Below are 19634 nucleotides of genomic sequence, written 5' to 3' on the forward strand. Positions count from 1 at the left end.
CATTACCTAGTTGCTATGCAACAGCTGTATTTTGTCCACATGAGGCCGGTAAAATCAACACAAGATGAAAGTTCCTCGTAGCCACTTTAACTAATCATATTAACATATACATTAAAAGAACATGCTAACATTATGGGAAATTAGCTTACAATCTTCTCCAGAGTGAGACAAGAAGATAGATACCAGTTTCCTCTATATGTGTTTAGTAGAAAGCTATCTGGCTGCACGTTAGCCTAGCTTAGCACAATGAATGGAAGTACACAGTACTGGTTATCCTTGGTTGTTGGCCAACTAAGAACTGTCCCAGAGTTTAAGCTAGGCTAATCAGTACCAGGGGTGTTGAAATGCTATATTTGTAAAAATCTGGGCAAATACACAATCGTGAGAGGCACAGAAACAGGTTTCCTGAAAGAAAAATGAAATAGCTGCTCATTTGGAAAGGTTATCATGTATTATTTTACTTCTGTTAGTGTACCAAATAAAATGGCACCAGTGAAGTTGTGTCACCTTGGGTGATATCGATATCTGGTCTGACCCATGGACTAACTGGCTTTGGTCTAGTTAGTTTCTTAGTAATAATGCCCTTCTAATTTAAGGTTCACAATCACCTCTCACAATGAAATAGTATGGGTATATTATACATTTCCTGAATCTTTACAGTCCTGTGAGTATTCCAGTTTTTGTGTTTTGTGTCCCTGATATTCCTAGATGCCACAGGGCTAAAAGAAAGTATATAGTTTAGGCGAACATTGCAGAAAGATGTGTGTTATTGACGGGTTGAAGAGCTCAAGTGACCTCTATATTTGTGAGAAATATCCACAACAGGGCTTGAATGAAAGCTAAGAAGGTCCCCTTTAAAATGATACCAAAGACAATATTATAGAACATTGAAAAATGTCCTGACCATGAGGCTAAACCAGGATATGCACCAGCGTCTAAAATGCAATTTACTTTAGGGGGTGGTTAACTTCATGAGCTGATAACTGTGATACAGCTGCCACTCAGGAATGGTTATCATACCAAAATATCATCTACAGACATGGATCCTTTCAAAAATTATAAGTAAGTTTTGCCACCTTGAGTGTACCGAAATAGGAAATTTTGGGCTCTGGCCCATGGACTATAGGTGTGGTTTACTGAACCACCGTTTCTCCCGGTGAAGCGCTGGCTTTCCAGCTTGTCTGTGGTTTACTGTCATGTACACGAGTTGATGATGTCATATGTGTTGGCATGCCCCCCCCCCTCCAGGTTGAATGGCACGGTTCTACCGCCGCTGTTGGAAAGCGCTGATCTGCGTGTGCACGCCGTGCATTCTCCTGTTGCTGCTCTTCCTCTACGTCACCCTGACGTTGTGTTACGTCATGACAAACAACTCGGCAGCCGTGCTGCACACCGACGGCTGGCAGCGGGCAACTCACTTCATCGCTCCAGGAACCCACGAGTCAGAGAACTGGGCCCTCCTGCCTGAGACCTTTTGGGACATCCGGCCACAGGGGAGTGCTGTTTGGAACCAAATCCAGCTGACCATCGACCGCTTTTACAATCCCATCCTGAGCCCTCAGAACTTCGAGACAGGATTCCAAAGGACTCGCAAAGGTTACGAGTCCGCGCTGGTTGAGAGCTACCGTGTAATTGTGGACTTGAGCAAAAGCATGAAGAACTTTATCAGTCTGCCGCTGCAGTTGCAGGAGTTTGTGAACCACATGCACGAGAGGGAGTACCCTGTGACCATCGGGCCACACTCGGCATGTGGTGCCGGGGCTGAAGGACAGACGGGGCCCCCCCTGCTCCTCCTGGCCATCAAGACAACGGAGCTGAACTTTCAGAACCGGCAGGTGATCCGCCAGTCGTGGAGCAAGGGGGGGGTGGGTGGAAGGACTGAGAGGGAACATCCACCGAGGCGGCTACATCCGCAGGGTGTTCCTGCTGGGCAGACAGACCGAGGAGCTGGGGGTCAACATGTCCAAGTTGCTGCAGCTGGAGAGTGAACATTACTGTGACATTCTCCAGTGGGACTTCAAGGACTCCTTCTTCAACCTCACCTTGAAAGACGTTCTCTTCTGGGACTGGTTCTCGCGCGTGTGCAACGGGACGCGGTTCGTCTTCAAGGGCGATGACGATGTCTTTGTGAACACCCCGGCCATGATAGATTACCTCCGGGATCAGCTGGGACGGCCGGGGAGCTATAAGGCCATGAGGAGCTTCATGGTTGGAGCGTTTCAAAGTATTTCGTCCCACAGAGCTTCTACAAAGGCCTTTATCCAGCATACGCAGGCGGCGGAGGGGTCGTGTACTCGGGCCTGTTGGCCAGACGTCTGAACCTCGTTTCTAAAAGGGTTCACCTGTTCCCCATCGATGACGTTTATGTGGGGATGTGTATGGTTAGGTTGAAGGCCTACCCCACCCACCACCCTGCGTTCCTGACCTTTGACTTCCCCGGCAAGGAAGAGGCGAAGCCATGCGCCTACCACACCATCTTGGTGGTCCACAAAAGGAACCCGTCACAGGTTATGAAGTTATGGGCAAGTCTAAAAGCGACAAAGAACCAGTGCTGGCATACAGCTCTGAGGGACACAGACAAGAAGAAAAAGGAGCTCCAAACAGCAACTCGTCTTGACCCGTTCTAAAAGCTGCCGTACTGGCGACTGATCGCCCTTTAACATTTTGACAATCGCTTCAGTTAGCCTTCATCAACACTTGGTGGTACAGAGGGAGCAAATGTTCCAGTTCAATTAAGCGGCAGCGAACAGTGAATGTGAGAAAGCACCCACAGAGCCTCAACATGCCAGTGGCATACGCCATTACTCAAGTTGCAGGTTCACTCGAGTATTTTAATCCTAACTATTGCTGGCTTTTAGTTTTGGGTAGGACCCAGAACCAGTGAAATCAGCCCAGTGCACAGTACAAACCATCCCTTCTTCGCCTAACAGACTCAAAGTCCTGAGGTGGGCGTCGATAAGACCCGCCAGGTACATAACACACTCCCCGAGAAACCTCCCCTAATTTAGGCGTTAACCTTAAAGGAAGGCCTTCATATTATGTTGCATTCTGGGATAGGCTCCAGCATCCCTGCGACCCTGAGAGCAGGATAAGCGGTTTGGACAATGGATGGGATGGATGTTGTACAGGATCAAATGAAAATAAGCATCCATCCATGCTGGCAGCCAAGCATGGCATACATTAACATCTGAAAGGTGTCCACAAAAACCGTATTTAATTCTCTTAGAAGACTGGAAGCGGACTTCCGGGTGATATTTGTGGCAGTCGTTCTGTTCTATACATGCAGAAATTTAAAAAAAAAATGTGGAAAACGTCTCCATTAACAGTATTATAGGCTTCTATGTTGAACCAAAAAGAAAAAATATATACGTTTATATGTCATCACTATGTAGTGTAGCGGGAACGTAGACTACGTAATGTGTTGAAGTATTGTCACCATCATGATGAAGGGTGGAATGTTTCTGTCATGGTCCAAGTATATGACATTATTATATTGCTATAACTGTGATGTGACATAGGTCCTGTAAAACCTGTTTTGATGCCGGAGGCTGCGTGGCTGCCAAACCGATTCAGTCAACAATGACACGTTTTGTACGGAGTCGCATGGTGTTATTTCCATGACCATGACGCTCATTACTGCTATACATTTTCTAATTATTCCTGCACACTTGCAAAAAAAGAACTTGCCAGTGCCCTTTCTGGAAATTTCCTGAATAAAAATCAACATTCAACACACTTAATTTTACATCGAGACCTACTTTCCTGCTTATGTCTGTGCTCTTTCAGCACAGAATAGTGGATGAGGATGAAGTGAGGGGGGAACTAAAAGCATCTGCGTTTATCAAAGGCTGACTTCAACGACTTGATTTGAGGCCAAGTGGGCTACCCAGTCTGGAAGGTCAGCTAGCTTACTAAACAGGACAAACTTACACACTTGAGTATATGATACAAAGCCAGGTAGAAGTTGGGCAAAGTAGGCGTCCAGGTAGCGTGGCGGTCTATTCTGCTGCCTTCCAACACGGGGCTCAGTGGTTCGAATCCCCGTGTTACCTCCAGCTTGGTCAGGCGTCCCTACAGACACAATTGGCTGTGTCTGCAGGTGGTAAGCCGGATGTGGGCATGTGTCCTAGTCGCTGCACTAGCACCGCCTCTGGTGGTCGGGGCACCTGTTGAGGGGGGAGGGGAACTGGGGGGAATAGTGTGATCCTCCCTCGCGCTACGTCCCCCTGGTAAAACTCCTCACTGTCAGGTGAAAAGAAGTGGCTGGTGACTCCACATGTATGGGAGGAGGCATGTGGTAGTCTGCAGCCCTCCCCGGATCGGCAGAGGGGGTGGAGTAGCGACCAGGACGGCTCAGAAGAGTGGGGTAATTGGCCGGGTACAATTGGGAGAAAAAGGGGGGCAAATCCAAAAAAAGTAAGCAGTTGTTGAACGGCTTCTTTAGCCTGCCGCACACAGAGATGGTGACAGAAGTTCCACCGGGACTTTCCAGGAGACCTGCAATACTGGGTAGACGTTCATCTTGGGGATGTTCCCCAACAACTGACTACTACTTCCTGACAACTTGGGACTCTGATAGAATCACAACTTCAAGATAATTTCATACTAAGAAATCCAACAACTGGGTATTACCTTGCTTATGATTCAAGTTCCCATCATAAATTATCATTTTTATTATTATTATTTTTATTGGGCAAACGCCATAAAGAACCCATGTTTCATTTTCCCCCCAACCATGATGTCTGACTTGTGACAGAAATGTATTCAATATCCTCACACTTCCAGTGGAGGTCAGCTTTTGTAGCATGTACACATGTACAAATCTGAAATAAAGTGTTTAGAATAAGAAATTTGTCCTCGACATGTTGATTTTGAGATCCTTTAATGAGCCCCGTAGGGAAATTCCTCTCTGCATTTCGCCCATCCTAGCTGTGTAGCTAGGAGCAGCGGGCAGCTGCCGGTGCAGCGCCCGGGGACCAACTCCAGTTCGTCTTGCCATGCCTTGCTCAGGGGCACAGACAGGCGTATTAACCCTAACATGCATGTGTTTTTGATGGTGTGAGTCAAGGCCACTGCTGGAACAGATCTTGCATCTTAGAAGCAGGAGTCGCTTCACTGCACTCCTTTGTTTCTAGCTGGGCAAGATGTCCGTGACTTCATGTTTTTAGAGCTTTAAAAAAGATTTTAAAGAAAAGAAAAGAAAAAAAGAAAAAAGCTCATCATCTCACCGGGAGACCGAGTGTTCGACTCCCCTGTAGTCGTGTCTGATTTCAGCACTAAGTCCATCAGCAACAGAAGAAGCGGATCAGAGCTCCCCACCACATTGTCCGTGTCCTGAATCCTCCCACTAGGAGCTGGTCCCCGTCCTTCCCTCTTTGTCCTCTCCATCCGACTCAGCCTCTCCCTCGTCTTCCTCGCTCTCGCTGTACTGGTAGTTGGCACGGTTGGTGTTGACGAAGAGGTCGCTCTCGTCGTCCTCCGACTCGCTGCCATCCTCCCTCTCCTCCGTCTCTTCCCTTGTTCTCTGCCGTCTGTCTCCCTTCTCCTGCGCCAACGGCTCCTCTGCAAAGCCCTGCGGCCTGGGTACGGGAGAGGGGGATGAAATGGGTTATACGTCCACTAGCACCAGCAAACAAAAACAATGACGACCGTGAAAGGCCTTGTGTACGTTTGCGGGTGTGCGTCTTCCCATTTACCAGAGCTGCAGTTTCTGCAGGTGCTGAATGTGGTCTTTGTAAAGGATGAAGCTGATCTCCGCCTTCACCTTTTCTCCCTCCTCAATGGGGTCCACTATCACATAGTCACCTGAGAGAGCACAGGCAACGTTAGCATGATACAATTAGCATGATAAAAGACGTAGCCACAAACCGCCATTAAAGGCTTCGAGGCCTGGACGGTGAAGCGGCCTACAACGGCGGTACTGCCAACAGGCCAAAGACAGATGCTCAGAATCACAATTACTGCCTAGTAGTGCAAGAACACACAAGGAACTTGGCTTAGTAGGTTGCTGCATGAGGGAAAAACTGACAGCAACAGTAAAGTAAAAGTTACAAGAATAAAATATTAATACAAGTCAAAAAAGAAATAGGTGCAATAATGTAGAAACACTGGGAATATGGTAAGTACTCTATTTACAAAATTTTCATTTTTGGGGGGATTTTTCTCCCCAATTGCATCCAGCCAACTACCCCACTCTTCCGAGCCGTCCCGGTCGCCGCTCCACCCCCTCTGCCGATCCGGGGAGGGCTGCAGACTACCACATGGCTCCTCCAGTAGCCAGCCGCTTCTTTTCACCTGACAGTGAGGACTTTCACCAGGGGGGACGTAGCACGTGGGGGGATCACGCTATTGCCCCCCAGTTCCCCCTCCCCCCCGAACAGGTGCCCCCGACTGACCAGAGGAGGCGCTAGTGCAGTGACCAGGACACATACCCACATCCGGCTTCCCACCCGCAGACAAGGCCAATTGTGTTTGCAGGGATGCCCGACCAAGCCAGAGGTAACGCGAGGATTCGAACAGGCGAGCCATGCATTGGTAGGCAACGGAATAGACCGCTACGCTACCCGGACGCCCTTTAAATGGGAAGTTTTAAACAGGTTCTTTACAGAATGAGTAGACCAGCTTATGCATAGTGCCCATGTCCAGAGGGCACCTGATACAGTAGGGCATGTCGTGGTGTGGAGAGAGGGTCAAAGGGCGTGGGGGGGGGGCAGTGTAAGGATAAGTATCTACAGGTGACTGAGGGCACTGCGGTGGGGAAGAAGCTGTTCTTGTGGTGCGAGGTTCTCGTTTTTATAGACCTGAACCTTGCTTGTTTGTTTGTTTACCCATAAGAAAATTTAAATAAAGACACAATATATATATAACTGGAAAGAGAAGGTGAAGAACGGCCCAAAAACCCTTGGGGGGGCTTGAAAAGTGACAGTCTCCTGGAAGCACGCCACAGGACGCACACTACAGCAATGTGGTATGTACAACATGTACGCATCTATCAATAATTCCAGACATAGCAAGAGACGGAGACACGCTTCAGCCTAACAACACCCCACACACACCCCTGTTACACAAGTACAATGAATCAGTCACACACACACACACACACACACACAAGCCAGTATACACAAAGGCTATCATTAACAGACCAAGAACACACACGTATTGGTTGGACCAGCTATACGGGCAGACCACATGGAAAATATTGGTGGGTTAGGAGAGGTGATTTCAGGGCTCTTTTAAACTGCTGTGAAGGCAAATTTTTATATATATATAAATAAAGGCAGAGAATTCCATATTTTAGACCCTAGGTAGAATATACTAAACTGAGATTGGGAAGTACGGGAATGGGGGGGGTCTAAGGAGAGAAGGACTACGTGTGGAATAAGTGTGAAATTGAAAATTTTATGCAAATATGTCATGAAAAAGAAAGGGGGGGAGGGTCTTTTTAACATGTAGTCGGAACAGCCAGAAAACAGAAAAGACATCTCAGCACGCGTATTGTGCCGGTCAGGATCAGTCACTCGAATGAAAACAGCTGAGGGATATTAACATTGATGATATAAAAATGCTTTTCTATAGATAAAGCTGACCCGCCTGCAAGCCAGCTGGGTGTCAGTAAGCAGTGTTTTACGAGTCAGCCTGTTGCATCACTACTACACAAGACTCGGGCCGTTTCACAACTTCGCAGGTTCGCATCGCCTCAGACTCGGACATCTTTGCACCAAATATTGGACTGGCTCTGAAACTTGAAACACTGACTAACTGTTATTCAACGACTCGGTGCGGCGGTGTCAAATATGAGCAGTATCAGTGTGACACTGCTCATCTGGAACCAAGTGTCCTGCAGTTGTGAATACTGCATGACACGAACACGTGACGGCTTTTGTAGTTTTTCAGCCAACGGCCACTACCATCCACATGACTGAGACGCGGACGTCATCACCTTTCCCCCCCTGGGGGTAAACCATGGGCGTAGTGCAGTACAACTGGATACGGCGCCGCCGCTCAGCCTTGCAGCCAATTTCCCCCCAGTGGTCACTCGCGGTATTGCGGCGAAAAAATCCCCTGCGGCCCGAAAAGCATTTTCCCCATAGAGACGCCTGTAAAACTGTTGCCAGGACACCTGCAGCCATAATCATAGTCAATCATTAATCTTTGTATCGTATATTTTCAAGCCATGGGGTTTTAATCTTCTTTTGAAAATTTCCAAAGCCCAGAAAAATCTTTTTTTTTTCCCCTTTTCTGCATGACGTCACGGCGGTGTACGAGACGTTCTCATAGCCAAGCGGCATGACGGGAGTAACGCCACTGCGCATATTCATTCGGGCCCGTGTACCCGGAAGTAATCCGGAAGACAGAAACTTTTTCGGCCTATGTGCTATTTTTAGCCCTTCCCTAGCGGAAGCTTCGCAGCAAACGGAAGTCAGGCATCTGATGCACTAGACTACATTAGAAGTAAGCAGTTTGTTGTAATTTTCTTCGTTTTTTGCGTAATTTAATATTATCGGATATACGGCAGCATAGACGTGAGTTGGTGTTGTAAACACAGCCATGCTGTACTGTCTAACGTGCTCCGCATGTCTGACTTCCGGTGACGCGTCCATAGCGACAGCAATGCTGTGACACCACTCGGACACTGCCCCGTTCTCATAGGAATGAACAGGCGCCATTTTTACATCCGGTATCCCGTTCTACTATAATACACCCACGGGTAAACACTGAAAACCAAGACAGGGTGTGTAGACACACAACACTGGTATCAGCATTTGTGCCACCCACAATGCACCAGCGCAGTGGTCAAAGTGAAAATTTCCACATTTACTCTGCAACACACCAGTGACCACAGACAAAGTTTTGAATTACAGTTGTGGTGTCCACAGTCATGACACACAGTCCAAATCCAGACCACCTTCCCCACCGTACTGGCATGTGTTCATCCATCCAGCCGTTATCCAAACCGCTTACTCAGGGATCCTGGAGCCTATCCCAGCAGTCATTGAGCAGCAGGCGGGAAGACATCTTGGACAGGCCGCCAGTGCATCACAGGGCCGAGACACACACACACACACACACCTAGGGACAGTTTAGTACGGCCGATTCACCTGACCTACACGTCTTTGGACTGCTGGAGGAAACCGAAGCCCCCGGAGGGAACCCACGCAGACACGGGGAGAACATGCAAACTCCACACAGAGGACGCCCCGGGACTCAAACCCAGGACCTTCTTGCTGTGAGGCGACCGTGCTAACCACTGCTCCACCATGTGAGGACTACAAGTTGAACAGCTTAAAACCAGCATGATGAGTTTATACTGCAGAGAGGAACCATCAGCTCGTCTATTAAAATAGGACAAGACTGACTGTCATGCCTGCAAGACCAAACAAAAGAAAAGGTCTTCACTCCAGACGCCCTCATCTACGAGGCAACCTTTTTGTGTTTAAAAAAGGAAAAGACGTGCCAGTCTGCAGCACACAAACACTTGCTTCTTGTGAGACTACAGAATACACAATGCTGTTGTATCCGTGCTCTGCATCAACGTGTTTAAAACACGCTTACACCTTCAGTAATGAACATTTCTAAACATAACACCGAGTCTCACTTGTTTGTGTTCTACTGTGTAGGGACGTCTTACCTCTAGGCTGTGGGAAACATGAGGAACAGAAGAGGAAATCTGCAGAAAATCTTACCCCTCTATTTGGTTCTTCTAATCTTTTCTTTGTCTCCGTTTCCTCAGTTCTTTGGCTATTGCTGTGTGTTTTGTGTAAACCCACACTGTCCTCTACACACACCGGAGCACGCCGTGTGATTGTAGGCACATACATAATAAAATAATCTACCTACCTATACCTACGAACACATCTGTATCATCACACATACCTACCTACACATCTGTATCATCACACATACCCACAAACAAGCCAGTGTTTTTTGAGATGTTAGACGGCTGGAAGTCAAACACAAAAATGAGACCGTCAGCAGTGGTGGTGGTCCAACACACCATTTCAAAGAATTGGGGTTATGAGCCGTCATATTACCTACATTAATAACTTGTTATTAGTCTGTCTCCACCTAACTCGCATTTAGAAAAAAAGGGTGTAGATGTAGAGGACAGTGATGAAGGTGTCCATGTATAGGATATAAAGGGGTGTAGATGTAGAGGACAGTGATGGAGGTGTCCATGTATAAAGGATATAAAGGGGTGTAGATGTAGAGGACAGTGATGGAGGTGTTCATATATAAAGGATAAAAGGGGTGTAGATGTAGAGAACAGTAATGGAGGTGTCCATATATAAAAGATATAAAGGGGTGTAGTTGTAGAGGACAGTGATGGAGGTGTTCATGTATAAAGGATATAAAGGGGTGTAGATGTACAGGACAGTGATGGAGGTGACCATGTATAAGAGATATAAAGGGGTGTAGATGCACAGGACAGTGATGGAGGTGACCATGTATAAAGGAATATAAAGGGGTATCGATGTAGAGGACAGTGGTGGTGGTGTCCATGTATAAAGGATGTAAAGGGGTGTTGTACAGGGCAGTGATGGAGGTGTCCATGTATAAAGGCTATAAAGGGGTGTAGATGCAGAGGACAGTGATGGAGGTGTCCATGTATAAGGGATATAAAGGGGTATAGCTGTAGAGGACAGTGATGGAGGTGTCCATGTATAAGGGATATAAAGGGGTAAAGCTGTAGAGGACAGTGATGGAGGTGTGGGTTAGACCGAGGGTGTCAGCATTGTAGTTGAAGATCTCCCAGCTTCTCAGGTTTATTTTCTAAAGCTGGTCAGTGGTCTTCCTACTCTGCTCTCATTGGTCTAAACGTTGTACCCCGTGTGTCGCCTGGGTCACGTGAGTCTCGGCATATATGAAGCCCTAAAAGCAGCCGTGTGAGGAGTCTCATTTTTGTGTGAAATGATCATTCATCCCTTTATCATGAGGACACTTAGGGCAGATTTGTAAGTTGTATTACAGGGCTACACAAATACAACTGACTTGGCTTGACAATTAGTTCTACCACCTTTTCAGCTTAGAAGAAAATATCTCCCGTTCCATGGTTTACCTCTTTTGATCCAGAGGTTCTTGCGGAACTTGGTGGGCATGCTTACGAGGAAGGTCTCACCCTGGGCGGTGACCGTTTCATGGAGGTTGTTGCCACGGCTACCTGTGACCTGGAAGTGCATAGGACCAGACAGAGCAGATACAACACAGGCTTTTAGGGGCATGTAGCGTGACAAAATACTGTGAAATGAATTAGTTTAAATACTTGGGGTCAACTGTCCAAAGTAACGGGGAGTGCAGGAGAGAGGTGAAGAAGAGGGTGCAGGCAGGGTGGAGTGGGTGGAGAAGGGTGTCAGGAGTGATTTGTGACAGAAGGGTACCAGCAAGAGTTAAAGGGAAGGTTTACAAGTTGGTAGTGAGACCAGCTATGTTGTATGGTTTGGAGACACTGGCACTGATGAAAAGACAGGAGGTGGAGCTGGAGGTGGCAGAGATGAAGATGATAAGATTTTCACTGGGAGTGATGAAGAAGGACAGGATTAGGAACGAGTATATTAAGAGGGACAGTTCAGGTTGGACGGTTTGGAGACAAAGCAAGAGAGGCAAGATTGAGATGGCTTGGACATGTGTGGAGGAGAGATGCTGGGTATATTGGGAGAAGGATGCTGAACATGGAGCTGCCAGGGAAGAGGAAGGCCAAAGAGGAGGTTTATGGATGTGGTGAGGGAGGACATGCAGGTGGCTGGTGTGACAGAGGAAGATGCAGAGGACAGGAAGAGATGGAAACGGATGATCCTCTGTGGCGCCCCCTAACGGCAGTAGCTTAAAGTAGTAGCAGTAGCAGTAGTAGTAGTAACAGTAGTAGTAGTAGTAGTAGTAGCAGCAGTAGTAGTAGCAGCAGTAGTGTAGTAGCAGTAGTAGTAGTAGTATTAGTAGCAGCAGTAGTAGTAGTAGCAGCAGCAGCAGCAGTAGTAGCAGCAGCAGTAGCAGTAGCAGCAGTAGTAGTAGTAGTAGTAGTAGCAGTAGTAGTAGTAGCAGTAGTAGCAGTAGTAGCAGTAGTAGTGGCATGACAAAATTAAAAATCAAAGTAAACCCAACAGATAAACAATACAGCCTGTGTGGTTCCCCGGTAAAGTACCGGTACGGATCAGCAGTAAAGATTTGAAGTTCTCCACACCGACACGCAGAGGCAACGCACCTTGACAATCTGCTGGTGTTCAGCAGGCGTGACGAAGTCCCCCAGCATCTCCTTCACGACGTGTTTGCGTTTGGTGGCCTGTGACATCGCGGCAGCTGGACTGGACCGAGCCGGACTGGACTCAGGATGCGTGAACGGGACTCTAGCTACGCGGCTACCTGGACAGACAGAAGCGGGCTAGCTGTCTCCGACACAAGGAGACGCGTTCCGGCGTCTTCACCCGCGTGTGTGAGTTCCCAACGCTGGCGTTAAAGAGGAGTCGCCACTGAGGGACTTCCGGGTTAAGACGTGATTCTTCTTCTTGTATTTCATGGCGGGTGGCAACTGGCGTTTAAAATGCATTACCGCCACCTGCTGTGCTGGAGTGTGAGCCAGCGTATTAAATGATGAAAGGCGGAGAGAGAAAACTAATAATACCCAGGGGGCAAACTGATTTTTGCTTTGTAAAAGGTTGTTCTCCAGAAATCATATCTAGGACCTACATGGGTCACAACCTGGGTGGACAACCCGGAAAACAAGTTGCAGGAAAACTACAGGAAGCGTGCAAAGTTGCCCACCGGGCCTATGAACATTAACCAATAGGGGTAGATAGGGTTAAAATTTTAACCAATAGATATCTGCATGAAAATCACAGTGTTGATTACTCACATTGAGACAAACAAAAAATGTATAGGAAGTTTTTTCAAAAATGTTTTTTACCAGAGTAAATGACGCATATATAATTAAGTATGTGCTAATTTGCATAAATATCACATATCCGGAGGAAATGGTTTTACAGACATGTTGTAAAGAGTTGTCTAGCAGAAATCATATCTAGGACCTACATGGGTCACAACCTGGGTGGACAACCCGGAAAACAAGTTGCAGGAAAGCTACAGGAAGCGTGCAAAGTTGCCCACCGGGCCTATGAACATTAACCAATAGGGGTAGATAGGGTTAAAATTTTAACCAATAGATATCTGCATGAAAATCACAGTGTTGATTACTCACATTGAGACAAACAAAAAATGTATGGGAAGTTTTTTCAAAAATGTTTTTTACCAGAGTAAATGACGCATATATAATTAAGTATGTGCTAATTTGCATAAATATCACATAGCCAGAGGAAATGGTTTTACAGACATGTTGTAAAGGGTTGTCTAGCAGAAATCATATCTAGGACCTTCAGGGTTCACAACCTGGGTGGACAACCTGGAAAACAAGTTGCTAAAATGCTACAGGGAGTGCCCAAACATGCCCCCCCCCCCATACGAAAACAGGCATTTAAGCTGGTTGGGTCATATTGCACAATCCTCCTTGTGAATGAATATCTCTGTAAGAGTTCACAGTAAAGACACATTGAGACAGCTTATGGAAATTACAAAATATGCTCTGATCTTATACCTTGGTTTGTTCCCAGTAGAAACATGAGATGGGCCTATACCTTAAATTAATCACGAAACAAACAAAATTCCTGTAACTGTAAATAATGTAAGATTTATTTCTTATTTTATACATTGAACACAATATACTTACTGAACACAAAGTAATTATCTGCGCCAAAACGATAACAAATTATTTAAAATAAATAAATAAATCATATCTAGGACCTTAAAGGACAACAATGAGATGGCTATATGCTTTAGTATACACATGAAACAAACAAAATAATTTATACTTTGAACACAATATGCTGAACACAAAAAGTTAGCCCAGAATTTGAAAAGCAGGACTTTTTAAAGAAATATTTTATAGAACTGTGCCCATGTTTTCTCACTCGCTTTCTGAGTCACAGCTGCTATCACTGCTCTCAACTCTAGCAGTATGTATTCTGCTGCATTTGCTCGCCAGTCCTTGGCAACGGCACCCGATGTAGCACGGAACTGCCTTCCTTGCACATGAACAGTTCTTCTGACAACCCTTGACACATGCACATGAGATTGTCGTTTTCATTGAGACAGGCCAGGCTGGCTTTGTTGCCGGAACAGGAACTGCATGTCCATCAACCAGAGACCAACCAAATTCAGTGCATGGGGGAATTTCTGGCTTGGCGATATGTGCATTCTTGTTAATGATAGTTGCCAGCACAGCCCTTTTCAGGTGTAGCATAAATGCATCTTCTGTTGGGGGTAGAAGCTTTAATAGAGTTGACTTGTTGTTCAAAAACTTGTACACTCTCAATTTGCCCAGATCGGCCCCCTCAAACTGATCAGCTGTGGATGTGTACACTGATATGGTGAGGTCCCGCGCCTGATTGAGAAGGTCATCGGTTATGGTATCGCTAGGGTTTTCACCAAAGTCTTCAAGTGCAGGGATGTCACGGCTTATGCTGCTCTTGAACCATACCTTCTTCCCAGTGAAATATGGGTAGCTAGTTGTGTCTCTACCACTCAGACTGTGGATGAATGGCATGGCACGACACTGTGAAGGTCCCAGAGCTACAACCATCTCATGTATAGGCAGGTATGCATTCTGACCTGTTCTAACCCACACCTCTGGTAGATCACTCAAGTGTGTTGCACCATAGTACAGACATGTTGTAATAATATCAGTGTCATTAGCATGTATGACAACTCTTTCAACTCCCTCATTCTGGACAGTGTAGAGTGTGTGGAGGATTATCCTAGTGTCAGCCTCCTGCTGTGTTGATTCCAGAGCAGGAACATCCATCACAGACCCTGTGGAGAGCACCACACTCTTTGTCTCTTCCTTGAATCCACCACCCAGGTAGAGATGAGTAGGGCCAAGATCACTCCCCAGTTGCTCCTCCTCACACCATCTTTCACAGAGAAAGCTCAGCAAGTTTGCTTTGTTAGTAGACACAGCAAAAAACGCATGTGGATCTGGAGCTGTGTGCTGCTCACTGACTTCATACACTTTGGCTGGTTTGGATCGAGCATATCTCCGTTGTTGCTCAGCTGACTTGATACTGCTTCCACTGTATCTGTCACAACAGAAGTGTATTATTTCAGTACCACGAGGCACATCAGTCAGCAGCAGGTGTTTGTATCCGTCAGCGATTGCTCCAAATCGTTCATCTTTGTGAAAAGACCAGTGTCTCATAGCAGACATAGCATCTACAAGTACTGCTGTCTTGAGGATGTTTTGGGGTAGATCAGCATTGATGGTTACTTTGGTCTCCTCTTTCAGGACCTTTACAAGGCTGGACTTGGTGCCAGTTCTCATACTGCCATCTTCCTTGAAGAGGGATGGGGGAAGGTCACCGTACTCGTGGTTGCCTACAAAGTCAACAATGTCGAGTTCTCCACCACTAGCAATGATCTGTGTCATATGCAGAAGGGCAGTAACTTCATTGCTCTTGCCAGCGGTGCAGGTTTTCCCCCCAGACTTCTTTGGTTTCATGTGTTGTGTGTGGAAAGTGTTAAGCTTAACAACACTTGTCTTTTTATGATGACTGGTAAGTGACTCAGACAGTGCCTTCAAACCAATTTCTTTTACACTTAACAGGTTGTCCTTGACTATAGCATCTGCACACTCACCAGTAGATATATTGATCAGGGATGATGTGGCTGTTGTGAATGGGTTGGTCTCTACTGCTGCTGTGACCTTGACTACCATCTCTGCATCCTTGTTGACACGACTCTTGCCAGATTCTTGGTGTGGGCTTGAGGTATGGAGGTGCAGCATAGATTTGAGCTCTGCAGAAACGGCTGCAGTCAGTGGTTTTGTGTAGATCCACTTCCTCCCGGCGGCAGGGTTGAGGGTAATACCATCCACACCACTGGCCTCTTTGGCATCTGCGTTATACGTCTGCTCTAGAATCATGTCAGGAGAGACACCATTGTGGTTTCCATTTACTCTCCTCCCTACAAATGCACCTGCGATCAAAGCTTCGTGTGCCTCTGGAGCTGTCTCTGGCAGTTTCTTCATCTCAGACAAATACAAAGGCAAAGACTGCAAATTAGTGCATACTTAATTATATATGCGTCATTTACTCTGGTAAAAAAAACATTTTTCATAAAACTTCCAATACATGTTTTGTTTGTCTCAATGTGAGTAATCAACACTGTGATTTTCATGAAGATATCTGTTCGTTAAAATTTTAACCCTATCTACCTCAAACGGTTGTGTTCAGGCAGGGTGGGCAACTTTGGACGCTCCCTGTAGCTTTCCTGCAACTTATTTTTTCGGGTTGTCCACCCAGGTTGTGATCCCTGAAGGTCCTAGATATGATTTCTGGTGAACAACCTTTTACAGCATCCGACCCGCGTTTTCCCCCAAAAATGGGGTTTTGCCCCCTGGGTATAATAATAATAAATGATAATAACAATAGCACTAGATCCTTTTCATTATGCCTATTTCTTTTAAGAACACAAACAATGGTTTATATTTCTACCCTTCAATACTGAATACATGTTTAAGATTAAATACTCCCACCCCAAACGTCTTGAGTTCCTTCCTCAGCTTTTCTCTACGTGCTGAGTATTTCCGGCAGTGCCAAATAACGGGCTCAACACTTTCTTCTGATCGATATCCACAAAGTCCTGATGGATGCTCCCCTAATAGCTGCATTGTTCCATTTAATCCTGTGTCTCCTAACCCCAATCTTGAAACGACTGCTTGTTCCCTAAAATGTTTCCCCTACTGATACCCCCCCCCACACTTGTGGTTTTATTTTATACAAGTGACGGCCCTTGTTTCCCTCGTCCCATAGCTTTTGCCATGCCATCATGATTGTGCTCCTTATTATTGCTTTAATTTCAGCTTTGCTGAAGGGCATCGTCATGACTCTGTCCTGCTTCAGGGCTTGTTTAGCCAGTGAGTCTGCCATGACATTCCCCTCTGTACCCCTATGAGCTGGAATCCACATAAACCGAACTGCTGTCTCTGCCTGATGTGGTCTGAATAGTGTCTCGTAGATGATATGTGGTCTGCAGTGAGATGATATCTGGTCTGCAGTGAGATGATATCTGGTCTGCAGTGAGATGATATCAGGTCTGCAGTGAGATTATATCTGGTCTGCAGTGAGATGATATCTGGTCTGCAGTGAGATGATATCAGGTCTGCAGTGAGATGACCTCTGGTCTGCAGTGAGATGATATCAGGTCTGCAGTGAGATGATATCTGGTCTGCAGTGAGATGATATCTGGTCTGCAGTGACATGACCTCTGGTCTGCAGTGAGATGACCTGGACTGTGATGATAGCAGAGCTGACAATGAGTCTGAGCACACGATGACCTTTTTAAGCTTGTTTTGCTCTGCCCACTGTAATGCCAAAGCAGTAGCCAATATCTCGGTTGTATATCCCGTTAAGTCGTGTGGTGTTCGTTCCTTGATTTGTGTATCTAACTCTGGGATAACATAAGCAAGTCCCGCGTTTCCTTTTTTAGGTTCCTTTGATTCCATCTGTAATGTATTGTGTTTAATCTGCTGTCCACTATCTCTGCCCAATTACCTCTTCCTTTCACTCTCTTCACTTCTTCTGGAACATCGCAATCTAATACCACAGGGGGGAATAAGCATGGCGGCGTCACCGGGTATGGCCCTGTGGAACAATAACTTCTCCCTGTATATTGTATATTGCACATTGGAGTGTGTGTGTACCCGTTGTACTTGTTGTTTGCACATCTCAAGGCTCGTACCTTTTTTCATTTCACTGCACTTGGGACTTGTACTTGTGTGTACGTGACAAATAAAACTCTTGAATCTTGAATGTTGAATCCCATGTAATCTCATTTCTTCAGCCATTTTATTTGCTGCACGAGCAAAACGTTCTCCCTTTGCTTTCCCACTTTCCCAGCATGGTTTGAGGGCCTCCACAGTAGGATGGCCTTCCCTATTATCATGTGATCGTGTTTAGAGGTCAATATTACAGTGTCTGTCTATGTGTGTGTGCAGGGGGTTATTTATAATAACCAGGTTATTCCGGTAAGCCTTGCTGACTCTAGGATTAAACCATAACATAAACCAGGCCATATTGGACATGTAGTCCCTCCAGCCAGTTCTGAAGTCGCTGGAGGGACTACATGTCCAATCTGGCCTGGGAAGGCCTTGGGATCCCCCAGGAGGAGCTGGAGGGCGTTGCTGGGGAGAGGGGCGTCTGGAGTGCCCTACTTAGCTTGCTGCCACCATGACCCGACCCCGGAGAAGCGGCTGAAGATGAATGAGTGAATGAACCAAGCTTGGAGAATACCATCTATATTGCTGTTGTAGCCAAGCCAAATGTCTTGTTTTAGTCTATCTGACTGAGTGATGAAACGTTTCTCTCAGTAAACGTTGGGTCCAGAAGAACTGATTCAACTTCCTGTGGTTTTCTTACCTGGATGATTGCATCAACACACTTGCACATTGAAGGAGGACGACTTATACGTCAGCTTGGTGTGAGTTACTGGTCATGTTGTTGTACTTCAGTTGATTTAAGTTGGCTAAACCCCGATTCAGTTCAGCCTGAACTGCTCTGAAACCTGTGAACTGGTGTTGGCCTCACAGGGTGCAGGCCCAACACCGAGGGGCCGACCATTTACCAATGAGCAAACTGCCATGGGTTCTGCACAGGCGGCCCATCAGGGGCCCTTGGTCCAGTCCCAACAGGTCCTCGGAGGGCCAGCGCAGGCTTGTGTGCTGGGAAAAGGAATAACCGCTCGCTCTGTGTGTTCGGTTTCATTCAATAACACATCTTTTTAAATCGTTCCTGTGATGCGTGACTAAACCACACTGTAAAAAATGCACTTCACATAAAATGGCCTTAAGATTTGCTGCTGTGCTCCCCTATTTTTACTTTTATTTTTAGCCTTTGTCTTGAAGGCAGGGTACCATGTCTTCGGTTTACACTCAGGGAAGAAACCAGGTTGTGTGCTCCTGACACCAGCTGCTTCAACAACGTCTGTGCTGGTTAGCATCGCCTTTTCCTGTTGTGTTGAAGGAAATCCACTTTTTTGCGGGGGGGGGGGGGGTCTCCCCTTTTCTCCCCCAGTTGTACCCGGCCAATTACCCCACTCTTCCAAGCCGTTCCAGTCGCTGCAGACTACCACGTGTCTCCTCCGATACATGTGGAGTCACCAGCCGCTTCTTTTCACCTGACAGTGAGGAGTTTCACCAGGGGGACGTAGCACGTGGGAGGATCACGCTATTCCCCCCAGTTCCCCCACTTCCCCACGAACAGCCGCCCCAACCAACCAGAGGAGGCGCTAGTGCAGCGACCAGGACACATACCCACATCCGGCTTCCCACCCACAGACACAGCCAATTGTGTCTGTAGGGATGCCCGACCAAGCCGGAGGTAACACTGGGATTCTAACCGGCGATCCCCTTGTTGTCAGGCAACGGAATAGACTGCCACGCCACTCGGATGCCCGGAAATCCACTTTAAAAAGCTTCGGATTTCAGGATCTGAAAACCTGCTTTCCCCACAGCATCTCCAGAATGATGCAGTATGAATTCAACTTCACCGTCAAATTCCTTCAACCAACATGTCCGGTTTGGTGAGCTGCATGTCTGGTTT

General features: G+C 46.7%; 1 protein-coding gene and 1 pseudogene across 1 annotated transcript; one reads left to right on the forward strand and one right to left on the reverse strand.

Annotated features, from left to right (window-relative positions):
• The first annotated feature begins 1253 nt into the window (after positions 1 to 1253).
• LOC130110708 (N-acetyllactosaminide beta-1,3-N-acetylglucosaminyltransferase 2-like) lies at positions 1254 to 2627 on the forward strand (annotated as a pseudogene).
• Positions 2628 to 4865: 2238 nt separating this feature from the next.
• On the reverse strand, positions 4866 to 12449 carry eif1ad (eukaryotic translation initiation factor 1A domain containing). Its single transcript, XM_056275548.1, has 4 exons — positions 12194 to 12449; positions 11057 to 11165; positions 5697 to 5805; positions 4866 to 5579 (listed from the first exon to the last, which is right to left on the reverse strand). The coding sequence occupies exons 1-4, from the start codon at positions 12278 to 12280 to the stop codon at positions 5348 to 5350; spliced, it is 537 nt and encodes a 178-aa protein (XP_056131523.1). The 5' UTR covers positions 12281 to 12449; the 3' UTR covers positions 4866 to 5347.
• Between the last annotated feature and the right edge of the window lie 7185 nt (positions 12450 to 19634).

The sequence above is a fragment of the Lampris incognitus genome, chromosome 1 (assembly GCF_029633865.1).
Source record: "Lampris incognitus isolate fLamInc1 chromosome 1, fLamInc1.hap2, whole genome shotgun sequence".
In the NCBI taxonomy this organism is placed as follows: domain Eukaryota; kingdom Metazoa; phylum Chordata; class Actinopteri; order Lampriformes; family Lampridae; genus Lampris; species Lampris incognitus.

Bases quoted from the DNA above. Each gene is read 5' to 3' on its own strand.
- eif1ad (XM_056275548.1), bottom strand. From the start codon at position 12,280: ATGTCACAGGCCACCAAACGCAAACACGTCGTGAAGGAGATGCTGGGG. The intron at 5,806-11,056 runs GTAAACCATGGA...GTGCTCTCTCAG, and splicing joins GAACCTCTGGATCAAAAGAG to GTGACTATGTGATAGTGGAC. The intron at 5,580-5,696 runs GTAAATGGGAAG...TCCCGTACCCAG, and splicing joins CTGCAGAAACTGCAGCTCTG to GCCGCAGGGCTTTGCAGAGG.